Consider the following 26,081-nt stretch of genomic DNA (forward strand, 5'->3'; position numbering starts at 1 on the left):
TTTTTTTTTGACTGTCTGACTCATTTATTATTAGTCCATGTGAAAAAAACTAATATAAATGCATAATACATAGATGTTTCAAAGTTTTTTACAATAAAATTAATGGAAAAAATACTTATTCCAGAATAAAGACAAGATTCTTACTGTTAGTAGAAAAGAAATTATAAAATGTTTATTCTTGATCTTTTTACTTTAAATTGGATTTGGCAAATTTGTTTATTTTTGCAAAAAAATGAATGTAATTTAAAATTTTAGGAGCGATAACTTCAAACAACAAAAAATACTGCTTCCCTGTTCACAATTTGTTCATTGCGTTATATGTTTGCGCATTTAATTTTATATGCTTGGAAAACAATATTTATATGCTTACTAACATGCAAGGAACATTTGTCAGCTTGAAATCTAAGTTGGATATTATTTGTTGTACCGTTATGAAAAATAGATGTGCGGCTAATGCCATAAATTATCCACATGCAGAGAGGAGGTCTATAAATATCCTTTATTTGATCTAGTATGTAATAAGGGTTTGACATTCACTATCCTTTTCCCTTGTAAGTTTTCAGTTTATATTTTCATAATTTTTATCTTGTTCAGACCTCGTGTCGTTGCTTTCAATGTTAACCAAAATGCACTTGCATCATGACTCACTCGTTGTTCTACGGATTACCCGGTATATCATATTTTCTTAGTGCATATAAACGTTCGTTTGGTGTTTGTTCAAATACGTACTCTTAATAAAACTATGTATAATCTTTACTTGTTGCATGGTTCGACTCTGCTAACCATAGATTTCTACATGCACTAAACGGTTTTGAATGGACAGTGTTAAATGGTTAACCGTTGGGCTATCAACGTAATTTGAGTAAATGTTCACCTTATTAAAGGCCCTAGCAAAGCTTCTGGGAAAACTAAAACCATTCACTTAAGTAATAGAGCCATTCGATCAAAAAAAAAAAAAAAAAAGTCAAGCAAATCGTGGGCTTAAAAAATTGTACCAAAGTTGCCTCTGTCGCGCATAGGAACCCTCCTCAATCTACATGTACTGTACATAACATTATAGAGATAAAGTGTATAAATTGTAAAACACTTGAAGTAGGCATTTAATTCTAAGTCTGAAGGAAGAATTTAAGAAGGAATGCCACACCAATTTTTTTTCATAGATCTTTAAGACATCCCCTTTAAACTATGGTTTCTGCATTAAAAGGCCGATATTAGCTCTCAATTATTTTATAAGATTTTTTCCCAAATGTTTCATAGAAAATGAAAGAAAAAAAAGATTTTATTTGCAAATAAGACGTTTTAAAGTTAAAAATTTGCTATTCATAAATGCAGAAAATGAATATCTAATAAAATATCTGAACAAAAGCAAGCTGGACATTTTAATTTTTTTACTTAAAAAATATCTATGAAAATAAAACACAGCATTTGCGAATATTTTCGAAACCTATGGATAATATATTCAAAAAACAAGTCACAGCTACAATGAATATGCTGCTAGACAATCATATTTTAAAAAGAAATTAAAATGAAAATGCCAAATTTTAGAAAAATTAATTTTTTTAAATTTTGGCCAATCCCGATCGAAATTTGAACTGATCCCAACCAGAACATAGGGGACTCAAAATCACATTACATCAATCCCGAAACTGAAATAAGAGGGTGGCATAGGTTTATTGTAAGAAATGGACTTTTTAAAGATAGACAATGAGGAAGAATTTCTTACAATAAGAGGTACTGAGTTCAATTCGTCAATAACAAGGGGGATGACAGCTGACTTATGTGTTTGCAATCTGCATTTAGGTATGTTATAGTTATATGGATTTCTCGTACTGTAACTTGATGAATTACAAAGCAAATTTGGGATTATATCAGTTAGATATTCAGGAACTTCGTTATTGTAGATAATCTAGTATTTTTTTCTTCTTTCATGTAATAGTTCCCATCCAGATTCAAAGTATAGTGCATCTTTAGAGCTAATAGAGTTAAGAGCTAATTTTTTGCTATTACCTACATTACATCCACCCCACACCAAGGAAGCATATTCTAGGTGGGGTGTAAGAAAGGTTGTGTACATGAGTGAAAGCGTTTCCCGATTTACAACAAATCTGATTTTTTTTAATAAGCATCTTTGCAAATAAAACTTTTTTTTTTCATTATCTCAGAAAAAATACCCGAAAAATCGTATTAAATAATTGAGAGCTAATATCAGTCTTTCAATGCTGCAACCATAGTTTAAAAGGGATGTCTTAAAGATCTATTAAATAAAATTTTGGTGTGGCATTCCTCCTTAAATTATGAAAAGGACTGGGGAAGGAGGTAGAAAACATGTTAGAAATTCTATGACTGCAGTGCATGATTTGAAGACAAGCCAAGGCCATCTTTTAAAAAATGTTTGTTAACCTTCTCCCGACCGACTGGCTAAAATGGCCCGACTCAATTTTTTTTTACCTCCAGAAAACAAAATATTTTTTTTTCTTTTCTCACCCGTCCATATGTATGTTGAAATTTTCTTTTTCTTCTTTTTCTAAAGTCCGCCGACAACCCGTATTATACGTAATAACTCTCCACATGCCCCTGGATAAATAAATTTAAAAAAAAAACGGGGCGGGACACTTTGAGAGGGGCGAAAAAGGCCATAGGGAGTTATAGGGTTATAGAAAAAATTTAACTCACGAACTTGTCCGCTTGCGTTCAACAAACCCGAAAGACTATTGGAGAATTTTAAATGCATCAAGTCAAGATAAAAAATGCACTGTTGATATTCATGATATGTTCCAATTTTTAAAAGAAATGAATGAAGGTATTACCAATTATGTTAATGATAATGAAAACCTAAAAAACAGTATTATCAATTGTGAAATTGGCGAAAAGGAAATAAAAGCGGCTGTTCAGAAACTTTAAAATGGTAAAGTTGCAGGGTATGAAAACATTGAAAATGAACATATTCATACAACATTGTCAACTTTTTTACCTTTATATAAGAAGGTCTTTAATGATAATTTTTGATAGTGGCTATGTTCCAGATGAATGGTTAATTGGTATTGTTAGACCAATTTATGAGAATAAGGGCGACCCAACCCAGCCTGAAAATTACCGTCACATATCTTTGTTAAGCTGTCTAAGCAAGCTTTTTACCCGCATATTGGCAAATAGACTTGAAGTTTATGCAAACGAGGTTGACCCTCTAAATAATAATCAAACAGGATTTAGGAAAAATTTCTCAGCACTAGACCATATTTTGACTTTGCAATTTTTATCTGATATTCTCATGAAAAGAAAAAAGACACTTTTTTGTGCATTCATTGATTTTAAGCAGCATTTGACATTGTATGGAGAATAAGCTATTCAAAAAATGGAATAAATGGAAAATGTTTTAGTTACATAAGAAATATGTACATGGGAATTAAATCTTTAGTGAAACAAAATGGTATGTCCTCGGGATTTTTCGAATGTAATGTCGGGGTAAAACAAGGAGAAAATCTGTCACCTTTTTTATTTTCTATGTACATAAACGACCTTGAAGTATTTTTGTTAGAAAAAGACATAATTGGACTACAAAGTATTAGTAAGGAAACCGAGAATGAATTTTTGCAACATTTAAAACTTATGATTTTAAAACTTATGAAACGAAAGTGTTAAAAAGACAAAATTTATGACCTTGACCTTTGACTTTTTGACCTCAAAATCAATAGGGTTCTTCTTTAGAACACAGGGAGTTGCTATGCAAAATTTCATTGCGAAAGCTCAAAGTGTTCTCGAGATATCGCGCGGAAACGAGAGTGTTACAAACAGAAATACAGACGGACGGACGGACAGATAGACCCAATTTAATATCCCCCACTTTCAGCGAAAGCGGGGGACATAGATGAGTTATACATATTTCTACGGAAGATAAGTTAATTCAGAGAGATAAGTGAATTCAGAGAACTACATTTGCATGAGTGAGATTTGTATGCAGAATTTGGCAATCCTACCTCACCCTCTTACAAAGTTAGATTCATATTTAAGTATGATTTGAAGGTCGATAACAAGGATTCAGTTCTAGGATTGATAGCAAAGTTCACCACTATTTTGCATTTCTTGGAATTAATTGTTTTGCATAGTGTTTTAATGATGGCTATGATTGATTTATGTTGTTTTACATCCTATTCAAGAATTTTTCACCGTATACCTATGATAAACCATACCCTGAAGTAATATACAACAAGTAATCAGGTGAACTTCTTGATAATTTTGTAATTTTTAAGTAATCAGGTGAATTTCATGATAATTTTGTAATCTTTTTCCTTTTTTGATAGCTAATCATTCTTTTTCTTTCAATAACAAATATATAATTATTATTTTCTCCCCCCTAACCATTTTTGCAGATTCAAGCTGTATGCTTTCGAGTCTGAATTGGCCCACATAAGACCAGCATATGATGCTCAATACAGAACTCAACAAGGAAAAATATTTGTTCTGTAGTTTTACATCCAGCATTTAACTCTATGCATCACATCATTTTTGCTAGCAACTATTACGTCCAAATGAACTTCGATTTCTTTCAACAGAGTTTTCGAATATAACTGATGCATGAAAAGATCCCCCCTAGATATTATTATGCACTTAATGCCCATAATTTAAACTCGTATGCAGTTATTTAATTATTTTAATATAGCTATTGCCAAAGTTTGAGTCAGACGACTTGTAATCCACTTTTACACATTAATATGTTGCCCCAAACAAATTCAGAAGGACAACTAGTCTAGCTGTGAGCTAAACATTTAAAATATTCATAGCAGCGATGATTGCCACGTAAACAGAGGAAACTTTAAAATTTTAAAGCTGCCTTTTCCCCTTTAACTGCCCAGCTGTTTTTTCTTGAAGTATTAAAAGAGTATTTTTTTTTTACATTTCTGAAAGAAAAAAACCGAATCGGATGATGGAACACTATGGCACAAAGAGCGGGGAGGGGGGGGGGTAATTTTTACCTCTATGGGTATTTCATTTTGCATAGTATAATGAGTATTATGGTTGCCATTGCCGTGGAAACAAAATTAAGATTAAATTTATGAAAATTAGAAATTTTGAAAAGTTTTAAAAGAGCTAGAAGCTGCTTATTCTGCTTTCAATTTCATTATTGAATATTGGAGTTAGTTTTACTATAATTGTCTTTCCTTTCTATTAAATATCTTTTCCATCACGCAAAGACTTCAAATACAAGTGTGTATATGCCAGCAACGTACTCATGTTAAACCAACTATTACCATATACAATGAAAGATATCTATCTGATTTTAGCATTTTAAAATACATGTACTTCAAAATTCATCTTTTCTCGTGTACATGTATACATGTATTCACTTTATCAAGTATGCTTTATTTTAAATTAAGACGAAAAGAAATACATGTACAAACACCAATGGTTTATTTATTAAAATAACACAGAGAATTCGTTATTTTTATACGTTTTCATACGCTCCTTTCTTAAACACGTTGTGATAAAGATGATGCTTCTTTTTCTTTTCGTGGCTACAGGGAACATTTCTTCCTGGTTTCTTCAATTCGTCCTTTGTTTTTGCCTCTGTTCTGTCAAGTCCCACTTCGTTTACACGAGTAGACTGCTCAGAGGTGGGCGATATAAAGCTCACAGTTTCTAAGTAGTCGTTCCGCCGTGCGCTTTCTTCACCCGGTCGTCTTTGTAGAGAGAAGTCATCACTATCGTTCAACTTCCTTAAAAACATTGTAAAACCCCATATAATATACTTTTAAAAGTAACATTTTTAGTCATATGATAAGAAATGAGCATTTCCTTCTTTTAAAAAAAGTGTTATTTTTTAGTTCAAATCTGACTATTTTAAACTATCTTGCGACTTCACTAATTCTACCAAATGTTCTACTCTAACACAATATTTACTTTTTGGATGTTGTAATTTTTTGTTTAGAAACGCAAAATAATTTATTTACGATATTAATCTGATATTTACTTTATTTTTTGTTTGACCATCATAACAACAATGTACACAAGGAAGACGCTGAGGAATCCTGTAGCAGCTCCGCCCAGAACAGCCTCTGTATTCAGTGATGATTTCTCCAGGACGGTTTCTGTTGTACGTATGCAATGAATTATGCATCTTTAATAATCTAAAGTATTGAATCAACCCTAAACACATTTAAAATTATCTTGTTTTTATAAAGTAAAAAGGTAATTTAATTAAAATGCAAGATAATAAATGTATCAGAGGAAGTGTACCTTGAATTCTCTGACATATTTTTGTTTCTATGACTGACCATCTCCCGTCTCTATTGCAGTATATCCCCAGAACATCGTCGTGCAGTCGGAAACCATCCTTACAGATGACTTCACAATAGGAACCGACGTGTCCTGTGCAGTTTATTTCAAGAACTCCATTTGGGATATCGCTTGGACAGGTAATATCTTCAATGAGAATTTAACAGCATTAGAAAGGAATGCATGATTTAATATTGTTCTGAAATACTAGTAGATGATAATAAGAAAACATGTATACAAATAAACAAAGATTCTAGTTTTAGATATGTAAGTGGCAGAATTGCTATTGTACGACAACGGGTCAATGTTATTGAGCCTTCGAAAGAAAGCAGTTATATATGTTCTGTATTGTACGAGGGTTGTCCCAGAAAAACGCGAACATTTTGAATATATTTTGCTTCTTTAATACTATAAAATTAAAAATTAGCATGCAACATAATCAACATTGTTTAATCCTACTTCGAAATTTAAAAAAAAATATATATCTATAACTAACATTTTTCTCACCGATTTATCCTTCTCACACAGACTAGAACTACCAAGAGAATTTATTCTTTAAATAAACAATTTCCCAACCCTGATCATAGGCCTAACTGCTCGCACAGTTAAACGGTGGTCCCCTTTTTGACGTCCAGCTCCTGACTTTTCAGTTTAATTGTCATCATTTTTGTTGATCTTCCAAACACTTTTCCACCAGGTAATCAGTCCAGCTATCATTGAACCTCTTTTGCCGGATATGAAACAGTGTCCGAGACATGTGTTTGTTTCCATCTCTTTCCTGTATCTACAGGATGCAGTACTGAATGATAATTTGGTGGGCCGCTTTATCGCCCGACGTCGCCATTTTTGAAAATATCAAACGAAAAATGTTTATGCATATCACACCATATTTTTGTCATTTATGGTGCCAAAATTATTGAATTAGTACTCCAGGTCATAAAGATTTTAGGGATATAAATTTTGTCACCGATATTTCCGCATAGCTTCGTCTTAAAGAAAAGAATGGCAATGTTATTTTTAAAAGTCAAAAATTTGAGTTGCGCCGACCACCGATATCAAACACTCTTAATATTGCCGCTTCCACATGCAAATGACATTACAACCTTACAATATTTTGTCAAAATGGCGAAAATTCCATTTACAAACACTATAAAAAAATGAATAATTTTGGTCAGGTAGTTTATGAAATATTCAAAAACTTTGCGTTTTTCTGGGACGATCTTCGTACATGTACATAAAAACCATGGCTCATCTTCTGCCTAGATAGGTCATGAGCCATATTGTAAACGAAGTTTTATCAAACATGTAAAAAGCGAACACTCAGTAAAGGCAGAGTAATCAAGACACCCCCCCCTTCCCCCAAAAAACTTTTGTTAACTTTCTGTTGATAAATTTGCAGTACGTGTATGATTTCCTTACCTTGTAGAGGGTTTGAAAAACAAACTCCTACTTTCCATAAAATAAACAGAAAAATTGAAATGGAAAGAGCACATACGTTCATGACTTTCTTTGATGTGAACACCTGGATGAATGAGAGATGGTGTTTTCACCGCAGACATCTTATATGTCAAAGAATGAATCATGAAACATGAAATCAGAACAACCCACACATAAAATTCAGCTCCTCAATATAATCTCATGTTTAACTGTTTACTTATATTTTTGACAGTTACGGAGTCATGAGATTTTTAAAAATGATATACGTTATGTGGAATGCATTGGATGACTGCCTCCTCTCCAGAAACAATGGCCCATGAGATGATCTTTGTATTTTGCAGAACGAGGTTTCCATTGTGATATTTCTATCAAGTTACATCCGTATAATGGAACATTGTTCTTCTTAGGGACACGAAGACCAGAATGGCTTCCTTATATGGATAAGATCAGGGAACATATTAAAACATTGCACCTAGTACACCTGTGCAGATGTCTGACGATATCGTTGTTCCAAACACAACTGAGTTTAAAAGTACTCTAGAAGGTATGAAAAGTATTTTTAACACTTCACAGGTAAAAAAAAAAATTAGATGCTTAAGTGAAAAAAAGACATCCATTATTGTTTTTCTTTGGTATTTTTCAGGTTCCTGGTATCATGATGACAGAGCAATATTTTTCTCTGTGAAGAAAGGGTACATGGCATATCCATGCTTTGTCATCTTTTGCAGTACACAAATTTTGAAATAATAACAGTAGCAATTTTGTTATATTCTATCAAAATCTTTATTTAGTATTAAAATTCAAACTATAAAATATTATTTCAAATATCGACAAAATACATCACACAATAATTTGTTTACATTCATACAAAAATAATCCCCAAAAATGACCAAACTAGTTTTATGATGATAATATAATAGTTTATGCATTGTATAACACCCGTAGTATAACAAGAACAGATATATGGGTTACCCCATATCCAAGATATTCGACTTTTAATTTATTCGAATTTTCATTATGCTCAGATGATTTCTAATTAAAAAAAAATATTTACTGATAAAAGGTCAGAGATACTCAAGCTGTAGAATGTCAACTATACAATGGCCATAAATATCCTAAAATGACATAATATTTAAGCTACTGAGTTTCAACATCTTTTGTTGATTAAAATATGCATGTGTTAAGGAAACTGCATGTACATATATAACGTTACATGCGTGTAGTGACTTATTATCACAACGTTGCAGATGCCTAAAAAATAGTTTTAATTTCCCATAGAACATAGACTAAATATAATTAACCGTATAATTTTAAAGATGTATTTAACAGCTCACTCATTTTCAGGAATATTTTAATCCAGATAGCATGTTACAGGCCTGTAGCAACGTTTTCAAAGTGAAAGGGGGGGGGGGGCTCCGAAAAAATCCCGCGTACTATGGGCCTGTGCTACATGTGTACCATCTAACTTTCCAATGATAGAATCTTCTGTAAAAATTCGAAACAAGTCCAAGCAAAGATCAAAGATAGCCCAATTTTTTAAATAGCAAAACTATAGAACTATCAAGGATAGATTTTAATTTATTTTTTAATTTTGTGCTATTAAAGTACTATCACTCAAAGTATAGGCAGATGTTAAAGATGGGTCAACAAGAGTAATCAATGGACTCGTCTAGAGATGCATTGACGGCCGTTGTTAAACGCAAAGTAAAGCGCGAGATCGGTTGAGGCTGTGGAGCGTCACTGAACATTCCTTCGTCATAGAATAAAATCCGACATTTAACACTTTATATAGACTTTGAATATAGAGACGTTTTGAAGATAAACTACATTTTTGTTTCTAGAAATCTTTTTATTTACAAAAATAGTATATTTTCGTGTTTATAAACTGAGTAGATCAATGACCTAGCATTGTTTTAGATAACTCAGAACCTCTAGCCCAGTCTAGGGCTTGAGTAAAAAAACCTGCACTTGTTATGAAACTGGTGTATAGTTCTTCCTCATGTCCGTAGCAAATACTGATACCCATTCTACATGATCTAAGCGTCGCTAGCGAACGGTGCTTGCAAGACCAAATAGACTAGGTTTACACACGTGCGAAGATCCTTTCCGACGAGCTCGGCAAATCACGTTGCTTTGCCGAGAAGTTACGATTGCAGGTGTTTAACAATAATATCCATTCCGTTATTTAAAAAAAAGAGAGAAAAAAACACACACAGTTAATGATTAACATTCTCACTCAAAAGAAAATATACGGCAATTAACGAACAATAATCATGACAGGTATATAATTGGTGAAAAGATTTATCACTATCAATCGAAGGATGACCTATATATTTTCGTGAAAAAGACTGAGGAGGCAGAGAGCGTAGGAATATGAAAACTTTTTATTTCATTTTCTGGGGAAAAGTGATTTTCTTAAAATCTTTTTACGTTAATTTTGTTTTCTTTAACGAATTAAATATACATCATTATTCTTAACATTTGTTGTAATGTTGTATCTACTGATCATGAATGGAACTATTTTCTTCGGAGCAATTGTGTGAAGAGTACCTGACTTTAGTAATATATCTTGAATAGATAATATGCACTGATCGAATATATTAAAAAGGAAATGAACAGAAATAACCATTAAAGAAAACAAAATGCTTGTAGATTGATGACAAGATGACTTGAAGTGTTGTATGGAAGAATTAGAAGACGTCTGTTAAATTCTAAACTTTACATAAAAAATAAAAGATTTTTCTAAATTTCAAACACATATATATCTTTATGTTTTAAGATAGAGTAGATAAATATCTTTGAATTACAGTAACGAAATGAATTTTAGCAAAACCAGTGAAATCAACTGCAATGAACAGAAATATAATTTCCTTTAAAACAAATATGAAACATCAGAAGTAAAGCTAAAAATATTTAACCTAATATTCTTGAATAAGTCTGGAATTTTAAATGCGTAAACACATATAAAAAATTTTTTTAATAAGCTAAATGACCCATGACTTGTAAAATGTTAGCCAGGATAGATTATATATCTAACGTAAAACGTACTGTATGTTTAGCAAAGTTTAAATAGCAAATACTTGTGAAAAAAAATGGTTGAATAAAATGTTTGTAAAAACTATAGTAATTTTAACACACGTAGGTACATTTTCACATACATTATCATTCATTTATCATCACAAACATGCATAGCTATTCCATTTACATATATGCTCACTCATTCATTATCCTAGCATTCTAACTCTATTATTACAAACGTGCTCACTCATTCCTTATCACATACATTCTTATCAAAGCAATGCTCACTCAGCGATCATCACAAACATGTTAACTCAATCATCATCTTATGAACATGCTCTCTCTTTTAGCATCAAGACCGTCTTCATCATGAATGCACCCATTCATCACTACAAACATACTCATTTCTCATCACACGTTCTTTCATTCACAATCACAAATGTACTCTCTGATTCATCATTACATATATTCTTCACTCACTTCATCGTCTCAAATATGCTCACTCATTCATTATCACAAAGTTCTCTCTTTCATTATCACAGACATCTCCAATATACTCAATCAATAATCATTACAAACATTCCTATTCATTTATTGTCACAAACATGCTCACTCATTCATAATCACAAACATGCTCACTCATTCATTATCACAAACATGCTCACTCATTCATTATCACAAACATGCCCATCATTTATCATCACAAACATAATTAGTCTTTCATTACCACAAGCATCATTATCACAAATGTACTCACTCATTCATCAATACAGATATTCCTATCAATTTATTATCACAAACAAACACACTGAATCATTATCACAAACATGCTCAAGCTCTCCTCATTCAAACATTTTTACTCATTTATTACAAATATGCTTACTCATTCATGATTACAAACATGTTTACTCATTTATCATTTAATTCATGCTCACACATTCATCATCTAAATTACTACAAACATGCTCACCCATTCACAACAAAAGAATCCTCACTCATTCATCATTACAAATAAACTCTCTCATTCTTTATCCAGAACATTCCAAACATGCTTACCCATTCATCATTATAAATATTACACACATGCTCACTAATTCATCAAAAAAGTATACTCATTCATTCTTCATTTAAAACAGTTATTCTTACACCACCACAAACATACACACTCATTTTTTTTTTTATTATTCTCACATATTCAGCATTATATTTTCATTTATTTATCATTACAAACATGCATCATTACATTTTCATCCATTTCATCATTACACAAATTTCACTCATTTGCTACAACATGCACAACTCATTCATCTTTACCAATTTGTTCAGGTACTCTTCCTCACAAATATGTTCTCTCATTCATCATTGGATACATTCTTTATACACATTCCACTCACTGACATTCTTGCAGTATAAACACTTTTCTTTCTCACATTTACAAACATTCTTACATTATACTGTCTTTCACTATTAAACAATTTTCAAATGTCAGTGAGTACATGACTATTTGTAATTAGTCATGTGTTCATTGACAATTGAAAATTGTTCAATAGTGAAAGACAGTACTGAGGTTGTTATTCATTCTTCCATCCATACAAGCATTTCACATCATCTTCATTGTCATCCTTCCAAAGTTGATGCTTTAGTGTATCCCTTTGTCATCATGGGATATACTGAGGCATCAACAGCTAGAAGAAGATGACATGAAATGTGAATTAAGTGTTGTGTTTTCTCTTTGGTCTAAGATTCTCCTTCATTGCATGTCCTACAAAAAAGCATGCAAAAGAAGCATCTTAAACCAAAAAAATCCATCCTTTATTGTGAAGAAAAATCCACACACAAACCTTATGCACTTGTTAGTCAGAAGATTAGTATTTGGAAGAAACTTCACAAGAAATAGGGAAATCTTCTTTTATTAGAAAAAGACCATCCACAAACTCTCTCTGTCATGAAAAAGTTAATGAATGGAAGATTTTTAATGAAAGAAAATTCCTTTGGTGAGTTTTCTCTAGCCACACATCTTCTGCATTGCAAGAAGATCTGTGGCTAGAGAAAACTCAACAGAGGGAACCACTATTTTCTTGGCAAAGCTGTTTCATCCAACTATGAAACACCTTTACCAAAAAAGGATAGTAAACACAACACAAACCACCAACCCTCCATTATCATTCATTCAAAATAATGTTTAGATCATCCGGAAAATAATTATATCAGTCATAAAAATATCTTAAACATTATACAATCATAAAAAATATATCTAAAATATTATAATCACTTGCCATTAATTAGTAAATCTCTCCAAAAAAACATACATACAATCACACATCCATCCTCTCAAACAACCATGCTGTTATACACTATCCTTTTAAAGAACCATACTGTCATATATACAATCAATCATCCATAAACTCAATCATTCGTGATATCATACATACAATCAAACATCCATCCTCTCAAACATTCTTGCTGTCATAATAACAGCCAATCATATATCCTCTTAAACACCCATACTGCCATGCATACAATGAATCATCTATCCTCTCAAACAATCATACTGTCATGCATACAATCAAACACCCATACAAACTCAATCAATCATGCTGTTAAACTAACAATCAAATATCCATCCTCCCAAACAACCATACTCTCAAACATACAATCAATCATGCTGTCATGCGTACAATCAAACATGTATCCTCTTAAACAATCATACAATCATATATACAATCAAACTTAACATCCATCCTCTCAAACAATCATACTGTCATACATACCATCAAACATCCACCCTCTCAAACAATCATGCTGTCATACATACAATCAAACATCCATCCTCTCAAACAACTATACTGTCATAAATACAATCAAACATCCATCCTCTCAACAATCATACTGCCATACATACAATCAAACGTTCATCCTCTTAAACAATTATACTGCCATACATACAATCAAACATCTATCCTCTCAAACAATTATACCGTCATACAAACAATCAAACATCCATCCTCTCAAACAGTCATGCTGTCATACATACAATTAAACATTCATAAACTCAATCTATCATGCAATTAATCATCCATAAACTCAATCTATTATGCAATTAATCATCCATAAACTCAATCTATTATGCAATTAATCATAAACTCAATCTATCATGAAATTAATTATCCATAAACTCAATCTATCATGCAATTAATCATCCATAAACTCAATCTTTCATGATGTCATAACTATAATCAAATATACATTCAAGCAAACATGCATTCAGGTGTCATACATTCTACGAACGATCCATCCCCTGAGATGCTGACATGTATACACTCAAACATCCAACCATTCAAACAACCATGCTGTCACATACATTCAAACACCCATTCATTCAAATATTCATACTGTCTTGAAAGTTAAAATATTAAAAAATTTCAAATACATGTTTATCTTAAGGTTTAGCTGTAATGATGACAAAAAGAACTTGTTTAAAAATAACTATGCATATAACACTGGATTTGCTTTTGTTGAGATGAAAATAGTTTTTTTTATAACCTTACAAACTAAATACAAGCCATGAGTCCAACAAAAATCGAACTGGATTTAAGGTTGTTTTTTTTTAAATAGACCTTATATTCTTAAAATACATTTTCGCTTCAGTTTTACAGTTTCAAATAAGCAGTAATAATTCTTTTTAAATGAAATTTCTATCGCAAATAGTGGTAATGAGTTTCAAATAAAAAGGTTTACATGCACATAGCAACTGTTTAAATTTAGTTAAGTCTGCCATTTTTCTACAGTTTAGAAATTGTACTAATCAGTTATGGCAAATACTAATAAATAAGCAAATAAAACAAAAAATACCATGTGACAAAAAATGTGAAATACTTTATAAAACCAACAAAAAAAAAAAAAAAAAAAAAAAAAAAAAAAAAAAAAAAAAAAAAAATCAAGATTCCTGTTGGGTGGAAGAACTTATCTAAAATGCTTGGGTTTCTTGCTTATTGATTTCATCTCCTTTAATTTTCTCTCAATTTGCTGGCTTTCTTGGATTATGAGATCCTCTTGGAATACCAGCTTTTCATGGTCAATAGACATTCTTTTCACTTCATTACTTAGCTGTTTGTCTTTGGATTTACCCTTCTTCAGTTCCCTTTCTGCCATTTCTAATTCCTTTCGAAGCTTTTGCTGCTTCTCTATCAACAGTCTATTGGTGACCCTAACCTCATTCAGCTCTTTCTGTCTTTGGCAGATCTGCTCCTTTGCCGTTTCTGCTTGTTTTTGCATGTTTGCCAGCTCTGACTTTTTTACTGCTAGACGATTTGTGAGTTTCATTTCCTCCAGATTTGATTTGGCACCTAAAGACTGAAGCCTCTCTAAGAATCTGGTAATAAAAAAAGGCAAAAGAATAACTTTCCTTCGGTCTTGTAAAATGTATTGCCTCATACAGGCTTGTTAGGTGGTTGGGTTAGATAAGGTATATTACATTGGTTGATTGGTTGTTTGCTTCAAATCCCAAGACTTTTTCCCTCTTTTTTGACGCAACCATTTGCAAGGGTACAAATTTAGACATTTATGGCCATTGAATGATCTTTTTTGTGCCAGCATCGACTGTTACATGGCCTTATAGTTTATATGGTCTATCCGAAAGACCATGCAGTCTCCATGTCCCACAGTGGGATTCAAACCTTGCTCTTCACTGTAGAACTATTGCTCTAACCACCTCACCACAGGAGATTGGAATTACAAACTCATCCCACAATTTTGTATATGTACACGTTGTTTTTATTTCATGAATGTTCCTTTGTTACAATAAATTAATTTCTCTATGTCTTACTTTCAGTGAATGGAGAATAGTACAATAAAAATGATTTATTATTGTTTACTGTTCATATTTTAAATATATAAAAGCTAAGAACTTATAAGTTGAATAAGAGTATTACTTACATTTCATTTGTACCTGGAACTTTCTGTGTCTTCCTCTGTTTGTTTTCTTGCACAGTACCATCTAATGATTTAAAAAATACAATTTTAAAAAGGCATACATATACTTAGCTACATACATATAAATGTAAAACTTACTGAAAATATATGTACATTTTATTTTATTGACGGTATTGGTAATTGTTTTTTTCCAAAAGAAAACTCTTATATTGTCCCTATACTTTAGAAGAACACTTATTTTAAATACATATAGTTTTCTTCATATATGGAGACTATTACCTTTCTTCTTTAGAGATGTCTTCTGTTGATGAAAACTTTTAACTGGCGTTCCTCCTGTCTGCTCCTCAACAGCTTTCACATCAACAATCTCATTAGCTGATAAGCAAGACTCTCCATCAACCTCCTGAACTGGGGACAGGAATGTTCGGATGGGATACACAGCTGAGGAAGAAGATTCTCTATCAACCTCTTCAACTGGGGAAAGAAATGTGTGAGGGAAATACCTAGGTGATTGCAATGTTTCATCTGTGAAATCTTGCTGAAAGTGCAGATACAAGAAGTCATCTTGGTTTCTCGAGTGAATAAATCTGACATCTTCTGCTGTCAGGCTTTCCAGGTAGTCTTCGTACATGTTAGGTGTGACTACAGCCTTGTTTCTTTCTTGTGCATCAAGGAACTGGTTGTTTCCTTCAAAAGGTTTGAATGGAACTGTTATTGAGGCAATATCCAAGCTATCCAACTTCTCTTGAATATCAGCTTGTACTAGTTGTTTTACTGCATAGTCCATAGAAAGGCTGTCCATAGACAATTGTGTTTGTGCAGGAAGTACTTCACACATTCTGAATTTCTGTTTCTCTGAAACTAAACATGTATAACTATAAGGTTTTATAGAGACTAAGATATATATTACCAATTCAGAAGTAACTGATAAAAATGTGATGATCTTTACCTTTTATGTAGATGCAATATAGTATGTTTTAAACCAAGAAGTTATTATAAACTGATTTAAAAATATAAATAAATTGTTTTTGTATTACCATTTTGAGAATGAATTGGACTGGTAGGAGCCTCTAAACATCCAGTATTGCATCGAGAAGAGCGGGGTGGCAGAACAACTTTAAACACATCATTATCTTTTAGGTTTGCAATCTGCTGTCTTGTTGCTGGAAAGACAGAATCATTTAACACTCATCAACAATGTAAATAATTCAAAGAGAACAATATTAAACTAGAAATACTTGATAAGAATGATAAAAAATGACAATCGGAAATAATTAACTTGTAAGAGTACCGTCAGACAAAGGCGTATCTGGAGGTGTTTTATCTGTTCCTGGAGTTTTGTCTTTAGATGTGTTTAAACGTATTGGAGGAACAACAGACAATTCTCTTCTCACATCAGGAACTAAAATGAAGCAGTTCATTTATTTTGAGTCCAAAAGACTAACAAAGCATTAATTAAGTCATTATTCATTAACAAACACTTGGAAAGGAATTTTTGTGCAACGTAAATTTACCTTCCGGAGTCATGGTGCATTTGGCTTTTTCGTCCAAGACTGGGGTTGCACACTTTTTAGATATTGGAGGCAGGACAGGAAATGCTCCTTTTACTTTCATGAATTCTAAAAATATTAATTTGTAACTCATATGCGAAATCGAATATTTGTCCAGATGATAATTTATGCCACAATTATAGGAGGAACTTAAGATCATGTTGTCATTTTACTGTAATAATTAAGCATGATAAAAAAAATTAATAATTCTATATATTAAACTTGATTAATAGCATAGAAAATATAAATAACCTTCAGGAGGTTGTTTCTTTGGAAATACTTCCATAATAGCAATTGGGTGATAAGAGGTATTTGGTCTAGGAAAAACTGGTCTGTCTACATTTGGAAGAGTGGCAGACTTGCATGTTCTGAGAGGTACTTTGACATCAAAACCTCCAATGGCATCAAGCTCTTTCTGCAGTGCTGTTTATTAAATAGAATTGTAGAATGTGTTTTTTGATTTGCATATAACTATTTCAACTGTATTTGGAAATTAGTTCAAATTACCTTACATCAATATGTATCAGTTCTTTATGAGATATAAATAATAGTTTTACAATGTATAAGGAATGTTTCTACAGACTCATTCTGTGTTCAATCTTGTACATACCACGTGGAGACTTGTTGGACTCCATGATTTTCTGTAAGACTGAGAAAGGAAAGAAGACTTAAACATCTCGCATTGTTAAACAATCAAAAATGGAAAAAAAAAATGCATTTTATTTTAGACATGTGTAAAAGTTTATAATGAGTGATGTCTGTAAAATTTGGAAGTTACATGTAAACAACCAGGCTTCAAGACCAAAAACTTGATTAGAAAAAAACTTGACAAAATTTAGATTTTGAATATCTTGTTTTCTTTTATTTAAGAAAACATGTTAAAAAATTTGCAATTCTGTATAATATTCTAGTAACAAAAACTTTTTGCGATTTATTATCTTCAAAATTATTTTAAAATAAAATTGCTACTAATTTTAAATTCTGATTTAAGTCGGTTTCAATTTATTGTTATCGTATATAAATTAATGCATATGATTTAAGAACAGCGATCTACATGTAGGTATCAATCTAAAGACAGGGCTCAACATTAACCAAGAATCTACTTGTCCATTGGACAAGTTATACAATTATATGTCCAGTTATTCGGAGAGGCACGTAGTATTGTTTTTGAAAGGAGGGTGGGGGCAGAAAAATTTTGACAACTTATCTGGAAAAATGCTGACAAGCCAAAAAAAAAAAAAAAAAAAAAAAAAAAAAGAAAATGAAAAAAATCTTATTCCAAGGGGTGGGGAGTTCCATTTCCATTTTCTTTCACAACCAAATTTTATCAATACGTTACCAAATTACCATGATTTAATTATGCTACAACAAAGGGGGGGGCCTGCCTTTCAACGAACATTTTCAATAGTAATTTGCACCCCCCTCCCTCCTAAAACTACGTGCCTGCTTAAGATTGTTATGAATTCTGTGAGGATTTATTCAAACTACAAAATAAGTTTACTTGCCCTGTTTTATCATTGACGTTGACGTGTCAGATCGCAAAATGGACTGGACATGCACAATCGGACAAACTTTAATATTGAGCCCTGGAAGACCTAACATTTGTGCACAGAGTCTTCTAAAGTGTTAGAATTAAATGAATCAGTATTATTGATATAAGTGAGAGCATTGTCAATCTGCAGGCACATACCCTTTGGTGAGATCTTGTTTGGAAGCAGATCCACATGAGCAAAGTTTTTCACAGCAGCATTCTTCTGAGAAGCTGAAGGAATATTTAGAGCAGAAAATTATAATGGGGTGAAAATTATCAAACATATATCATGTATTGATTGATCAAAAATAAGAATAAATTAAACATTTCAATTATTTAAAGTTTTTTATCCTCATGTAATGTTACACATTTTTGCTAAATATTTTATTTATTAAACTGTGCCCGAAATATATTTTGTAGTGTTGTTTTTCAATAGGTATGACAAAAATACACAATTTATCAAAAAAAGTAACTTTTTAAATAATGAATCAATTATGAAGCAAAGGGCAATAACTCCTACCTATATAAAGTAACAATTAACTTCATAAGCGAAAACAAAAAGAAATCATTAAATGAAATAGCTCATTACATGTATTATCAAATGTTTGAAAACAAAATATATCAATTGATGCATAGTTGAGGTCAGCAAATAATTAAAATTTAATTTTCAGTAGAAGTTGACAGAAGTTACTGCACACTTTTGATTCTATACGTGTTAGCTAACTTTTCTATACAACATGCATTTATACAGTATAGGGTAGTCATTAAGAAAATCAGAGAATGCTGTGAGTATCACTGTGAGAAAAGGTTTAGAAAAGGTTTTGAAAAAATAGGGGAAAATATCACACAAATTTAATGTGAAATGCATAAAACTATAGAGAAGTAGAAAAAATATTAATTCAGTATTTGAATTAGAAAGGAGAGGGTTTAGGATAGTAAAAGATGTACATAATGTACTAGAAATGTTAACAACATTAAAAAATATTTTTTTAAAAAAAGCAAACAAATAGGTATAATTTTAATACCTTTCATTCAATACATCTGAAACTAAAACATTCATCTTATTGAGATTTAAGGTGTGTCATTGATAAAATAAATTAAGTTCTCCCTGCATTGCAGTAATTATTTGAACTAACGGTTTTGTATCATGCAATTCATGTTAAAACTTAATTCCAAAAATTAAGTCATATTTTCTGTAAGCTTAATAATGTAAAATACTTTGTGATCTTAGAGCATATCTTCCCAGCAGTGATACAAATACTTCAATATTTTATTAAATGGAACTGAAGATAGGAAACAAACTTTATTTGCTTACCTGCAATGGGAGCATCCTTTTGGGAAATGACATTTCCCTGACTTCGATTTCTCATCATTTTTGCAAAGCTGAAATTAAATAGGTATGTCTAGATATAATATTTTTTATTTGTTACTGCATCTTTGAAGTAAAATACTAAAAAATTTGAAGCACATCATGCTGTACTCTCCATATCTATAATGGCCAACTCAAATAAAAAAAACTTAACCTTCTGTCAGCCTTATTATTATATTATTTGATGATTAAATTACTCAGATTGGTTAAAAGTTGTATTGAATATGAACTTTCCCTTGTTGTCTATATAGATCTATTTCTCTCTAAAGGCGGTTTTGACAAAATGTGATGGATAAAGTAACGCAGTGGATTAAGAAACATTTTAATTACCTTACATATGTTTTGTACCAACATGTATTGAATATTACATGATATCTAGAAGAGGGTACATCCACCACCCTTGAACTTTATAATTTAACACATGTAGGTGTGGTCAACGTTACTGAACATACTCGATCATAATCATTACGATTCTCAGATGCAAAATCACTGTTAAAATATTTACGTTTAACTCCCAAATGAATGTAGATAAACTCACCAAAATATATAAATAACCAAATCTATCGCTAGCAGGCAACAAAACGTTGTCAAAAGATGGCGCGGTTGCTACTCTATGATTATTACGTCATCTTATTTCCCACAATTCTAATCTAATAGGACGATTCCATTATCTAAATTATGGGTTTGACAAGATTGTATCGAGTAAATTTAATATTGCATCGCCAATCATTACAAACAAATTTAGCTCAAATTAATTTTTATTTAGTCAGCGTAGTCAGCTGTAGTACTATACCTAACTCGCCCACGTTGACTTACCAGCGTATGTTATAGGCCTAGATTATCCACGATACTTGAAAAAATGGCAAAATATCTCGATAATCCGATTTGAACTACTCCATTGAATATCAGTCAAAATCAGTTTACCAAAAATATGTCTTAAAATGATACATTTTAAAGAGATTATAAAGGTTACTCACTAAAGCTGCCAATCCGAAACAATCAGATGATGAACAGTACTCTACAACAAAATCAAACAATGGCGCCGTTGCTACTATTTTCTATGACGTGGTCGCTACTGTTTTCTATGACGTCACATCATGTCACATCCCCTCTTTTTAAATCTGGGGTAGAGTCAGCTTTTCCCTATTTTTGCATTGTAATATGCACTATAGAATAGAATAGAATAGAATTTATTTGCCAATCATGGTCCCACTGGGGGCATAACATAGATACAAGCATAATTTGTAACACTCAAGAGGACAAAAAATACATGAACATACAGCAATACAGAACATAAAAATACTAGATGTTGAGTCTAAGCAAAACAGAGTTGATGAATAATTTCAATTATCTCCCTTACACCAGGAAGCCATATATGGCATTACAATTAAGTCCCTAAACTACAAAAGATTTCAAGGGACAGTGCTCTAGGAAATACATGTCTCAGACGTGTAACTGTCTGGACAGCATTCCTCCTCATAACTTATGTAGAACAGTAATTCAATAATGTATGTATCACATAAAATAGAGAAAATGTACATAATCGAAAAATTTAAACAAATTTTACCATGGTGGGTGTATAAATGTAAATAGATTACAAGATAAAGGTGCATTAATGGTTGCCAGTCTACAGAAGACATCAAGGGACGGTGCTCTAGGAAATGCATGAATTCTAATCAATTAAAAAAAAAAAAACATGAATAAAAGGTTGCATTCCTCCTCATGTCTAATGTAGATAAGCAAAATGAGCACAATTATAATTAACAAAATGTAGCAATATACAGTAATATTGTTTAAAAATCATATACAGTGTTTTGATATGAATTGACTTAGTATTCTTAAGATTGACTCATTTTCATTTGAAAATAGCCATATAAGCTTCTCATTAAAATCAAGATTAGGGAAATTGGTACATAATTCTGAGACAGATTTTAAGAAAATTTCTCGTTCATCTTTGAATTTAGTGCATTTGAAGAGAAAATGTATTTCATCCTCCACCTCATTCAAATCACATTTCGAACATAATCGCATGTGTGCTGGGATATCCTGGAACCTTCCAACTTCAATTTGTAAATGATGTGAAGATATTCTAAATCTAGTCAGGCATCTCCTCAACTCGAAATTCTTAATGATATTAAGATAATTTTCGAAACCAAATTGATCTTTAATTTTGACATAAGTACGTAGTTTACCATCCATATAACTGCCCAAATTGTCATGCCATAATTTTATGTAAGTTTTCTTCAGAATTTTGTGTATTGTATATTTACTAACTTTTTTCCAGTTGTTTAAACATCCCTTCAGTTCTGGTATATTTTCTAGAATAGTGTGTAGTGACCTGTACCAAGAGGATCTATTAACAGCATCTAGTTTCTTAGAATGTTTATATGCATTTCTAAGTAAAGGAAATTCTCTATCATTTTCTTCCAATCTTTCAAGTCTTTGCCAGTATCTAACCATGCTTTTTACTATGTCAAAGTGTAACGGGAATCTACCAAGCTCTGATAAAACAGCAAAATTTGTAGATTTTTTATGCACACCAAGAAGAAATTTACAAAGCTTTATGTGAAGTTTTTCACACATGGTACTAGAGTATATCTGATCCAAAGAGACCTTATCCCCCCTTCTGAATTTACTAGCTTTGCAATTGAATGATCCCCAAATCTCGCATCCATATAGAAGAATTGGTTTAATTGTGTGATCAAAGACATGTAGGCATGTTTTAATTTTGGGATTCATTGAAAGAAAATTTTTTTGTAGTTTGAAATATGCTTTTAAAGCCTTTTTATATAAATCACCTTGAGCAAAGGAGAAAATGCCTGATGCACTGAAGTATATACCAAGATATCTACAATGTTGTACACATTCAAGGTTATATTCTTGATATCTAAAAATATATTTGATATGTCTGCCCGCTTTGTTGAAGACCAGAATTTTTGTTTTCTGTGGATTTAGGGTAAGACACCAATTTTGGCAGTATTTCTCTAAGATGTTAAGCTTAGACTGTAATCCTTCTGCTGAGGTAGATAATAAAATAATGTCATCTGCATACATCAAACAATGTATAGGGGAGTCGTTTATGAAAACAGGGTCCATTGATTTTTCAAGGTAGTTGGGAAGATCATTTATGAAAATCTTAAACAGGTTTGGGCTAAAATTATCTCCTTGTTTAACCCCTAATTTTATTGGAAAGAAATCTGTTACACTGTTTTCAATTCGTATGCAAGACCTGCTAACTTTGTACATTTGTTTAATAATATTATAGAATAGTGAGCCTACTCCAGCTTCAAGTAGCTTGATTTTCAGTCCTGTGTGAACAACAGTATCAAAAGCTTTCTGGAAGTCAACAAAGCAAGCAAACACTCTACCTTCCTTTCTTTGACAATATTCATCAATTATACATTTGAGAATAAACATATGATCGGTGGTTCTAGCACTCTGTGTAAACCCCACCTGACACTCATGAATTATTTTGTTTTTTGTTAAAAAATCATCAAGCCTTTTATTTAATACGCTATTGAATAGCTTACCAATGGCACTAGTTACAGCTATACCTCTATAGTTGTTTGGATCTGATATATCATTTGCTTTATATATAGGAACTATGAACCCATCTGCCCACTGTTTAGGATAATTACTGCTAAACAAACAAGCATTAAATAATTTTTGAATACATGGAATCAGAACTTGTTGGCCACTTTTTAACATATTGTTAGTTAGGCTATCAAGACCAGGCGCTTTATTCCATTTTAGGTTTGAAATTGCTTTCTGAATTTCATTTCTGGAGATGGAATTATCTAATTCGTTAAAAATCTTTTGCTTCTCTAGAGTGTCAAGTACATTTTCCAGATGTATAATGCGATCCTTAAAATTGCCTTTGATCTCATTAAGTTTTTGAAAGTGTGATACCCAAGTTGATGGATCAACGGCAGAGCTTCTTTCCTCCCCTTTTTTATTGCCCCGAAGTTCATTTAAAAGATGCCAATACTGTATGTATATGTTATACTGTATACTATATGTTATCGATAATGTAACCCTTTTTCTCTGTAAGCTGTTTTTAAATATATCGTTTTCGACTGATACATAAAAAGAGAGAAGGCTTCTTGGGGGTCCGTGTGTTATGACCTGTCAAATCGTATAAGGGACCAGGCAAAATTTGTCACAATGATGGGACCGGTACAAAACAAATTTCTCATTTAAAAAAATTACATGTCCCATGGCTTCCATATTGAAAAAAAAATTGTCCCATGCCTTTAGAATTATAAAAAAGTTATTGTCCCATGGTTTTATCTTGATGTTCGTGAGATTATTGACTAAGTAAATGTATTAAGAATATGCTGAATATTACTACTATCACATTTTGTGAATAATTATTATACTTATATGTTCTGTTTAATAATCATGTATGTAATATGCTCAAAAGGGCCCTGGTTTGGAATAATAAATAAATTAAAAAAAAATATATCGCAACCATAAAAACCCAAAAAGCACAATTTTAACAATTATTTTTTATATATTAACAGAAGGAGTCTTTCAGAATTACAATTATTCCAAACATTGAAGAAAGTTTTGTTTAAAATATATTTTATTCATTATAAATGAATTGGATTGAACAGCAGGCATAAATGCCTAAAATTATTCTATGAAAGTTTTCCGAATGGATGAAACTTGAGAGACCATTCGTGTTTTAAAAAAACTTTGTTTTTTTTGCATGCAGCATTAATTTGAAGATTTATGTTGCGACTTTGTATCCCTTGCTTGACTTTAAAAGATATTATGAATTTTCTGAACAATTTATTTTTTTTTGAAAGAATATGTTTAAATATAATAAATGAGTCTTTTGAGTTAAGTACTGTAACCCATTTAAAAAAGTGTTTGCCCCATGGGTATAATACTAAAAAAAGTTTTTGTCCCATGGTTTTCTTCAATGAAAAAAATCATTGTCCCATGCCTGTATGTACCGGTCCCATCACTGTGATAAATTTTGCTTGGTCCCTAAATTTGTATTGTTTGTAGATTTTTTTTTTTACATAGAGCACTATTCTTTATCTTTAACCTTTTCATTGTGTATAAGTTTGGCAATATATGGAAGATGTGTATCATTATTTTTTCCCCTCATGTTCTAAGACACTCAATCCAGAATTATCTGAATTATTCAACAACATATTAAATGTTGAAAACTTTAATATCGTTGGGGCTCGATCAATATGTTATACTCTTGGATGATGAGTCCAATCATGCAGTAGTATAGAAAACGAAGGTTTTTTTAAAAAACAATATCCATAGGTACATATTGTATACATGTACATGTATCAAGCAAACTGAAGATTCCACGCCACAAGTCATCTATGTACATGTATGATTTAATAATATAACATATTTCATATTTGAAAATTAAGATAGGATTCTTCTGTTAAATGCAATGCCTTAGCTTATGAAAAAGATACCTTTATGTCCATGATGTAATTCATTAAAAACAAAAATCTGTCATTTACATGTATGGGGAGGACGTCCTTTCAATCCCATGCAGTTGTAAAAATGCGTTCAATTTACAGCCGGCTAGCTAATATTTAGTCTTTCCTGAACTCTTGCTACACTCAACATGAACTGCTTCTCCTAGGACTCTATATTAGACAGACTGATTTGTAAAGTTATGTTGAATGTTCACAATAAAATTATTGTTCTTTCCTCAATTTTCGTCTTTGATTATTTCATTTCCCTTTTTTATTAGTTTTTTCCCAGTTTATGTTTAATTCTGTTTTAAAGAGTCTCTCTCGGTCTGGAGTATAACTATTCTTCACAATGTCCAGCATTTTATGTCAATCAATACGTTACAAGAAAGGAGAAAATGTATGGCTCTACCGGAATCGAATCCAGGACCCCTGCGTCACTAGTCAGGTGCTCTACCGACTGAGCTACCAAGTCCGATGTCCACTACACGAACCATTACATTCCTCCCTCCTTAAATTGTCTT

At 31.8% G+C, this 26,081-nt stretch overlaps 2 protein-coding genes and 1 long non-coding RNA gene across 3 annotated transcripts; all 3 read right to left on the reverse strand.

The window, feature by feature from the left end:
- Positions 1–5,440: 5,440 nt before the first annotated feature.
- LOC133171605 (uncharacterized) lies at positions 5,441–8,178 on the reverse strand. Its single transcript, XM_061306392.1, has 4 exons — positions 7,690–8,178; positions 6,232–6,417; positions 5,966–6,083; positions 5,441–5,711 (listed from the first exon to the last, which is right to left on the reverse strand). Exons 1-4 carry the CDS (start codon positions 7,769–7,771, stop codon positions 5,441–5,443), a joined length of 657 nt encoding a protein of 218 aa, XP_061162376.1. The 5' UTR covers positions 7,772–8,178.
- A 6,510-nt stretch (positions 8,179–14,688) lies between these two features.
- On the reverse strand, positions 14,689–16,495 carry LOC133204693 (DNA ligase 1-like). Its single transcript, XM_061340435.1, has 3 exons — positions 15,937–16,495; positions 15,661–15,721; positions 14,689–15,097 (listed from the first exon to the last, which is right to left on the reverse strand). The coding sequence occupies exons 1-3, from the start codon at positions 16,493–16,495 to the stop codon at positions 14,689–14,691; spliced, it is 1,029 nt and encodes a 342-aa protein (XP_061196419.1).
- Positions 16,496–16,721: 226 nt separating this feature from the next.
- On the reverse strand, positions 16,722–17,236 carry LOC133206145 (uncharacterized). The gene is made up of 3 exons (XR_009723705.1): positions 17,172–17,236; positions 16,949–17,059; positions 16,722–16,820 (listed from the first exon to the last, which is right to left on the reverse strand). It is a non-coding gene; the product is annotated as an uncharacterized LOC133206145 (long non-coding RNA).
- Positions 17,237–26,081: the final 8,845 nt, after the last annotated feature.

Source organism: Saccostrea echinata, unplaced genomic scaffold, assembly GCF_033153115.1.
Source record: "Saccostrea echinata isolate AGI-Se365-2 ecotype Australia unplaced genomic scaffold, CSIRO_AGI_Sech_v1 ptg000054l, whole genome shotgun sequence".
Taxonomy (NCBI): Eukaryota; Metazoa; Mollusca; class Bivalvia; order Ostreida; family Ostreidae; genus Saccostrea; species Saccostrea echinata.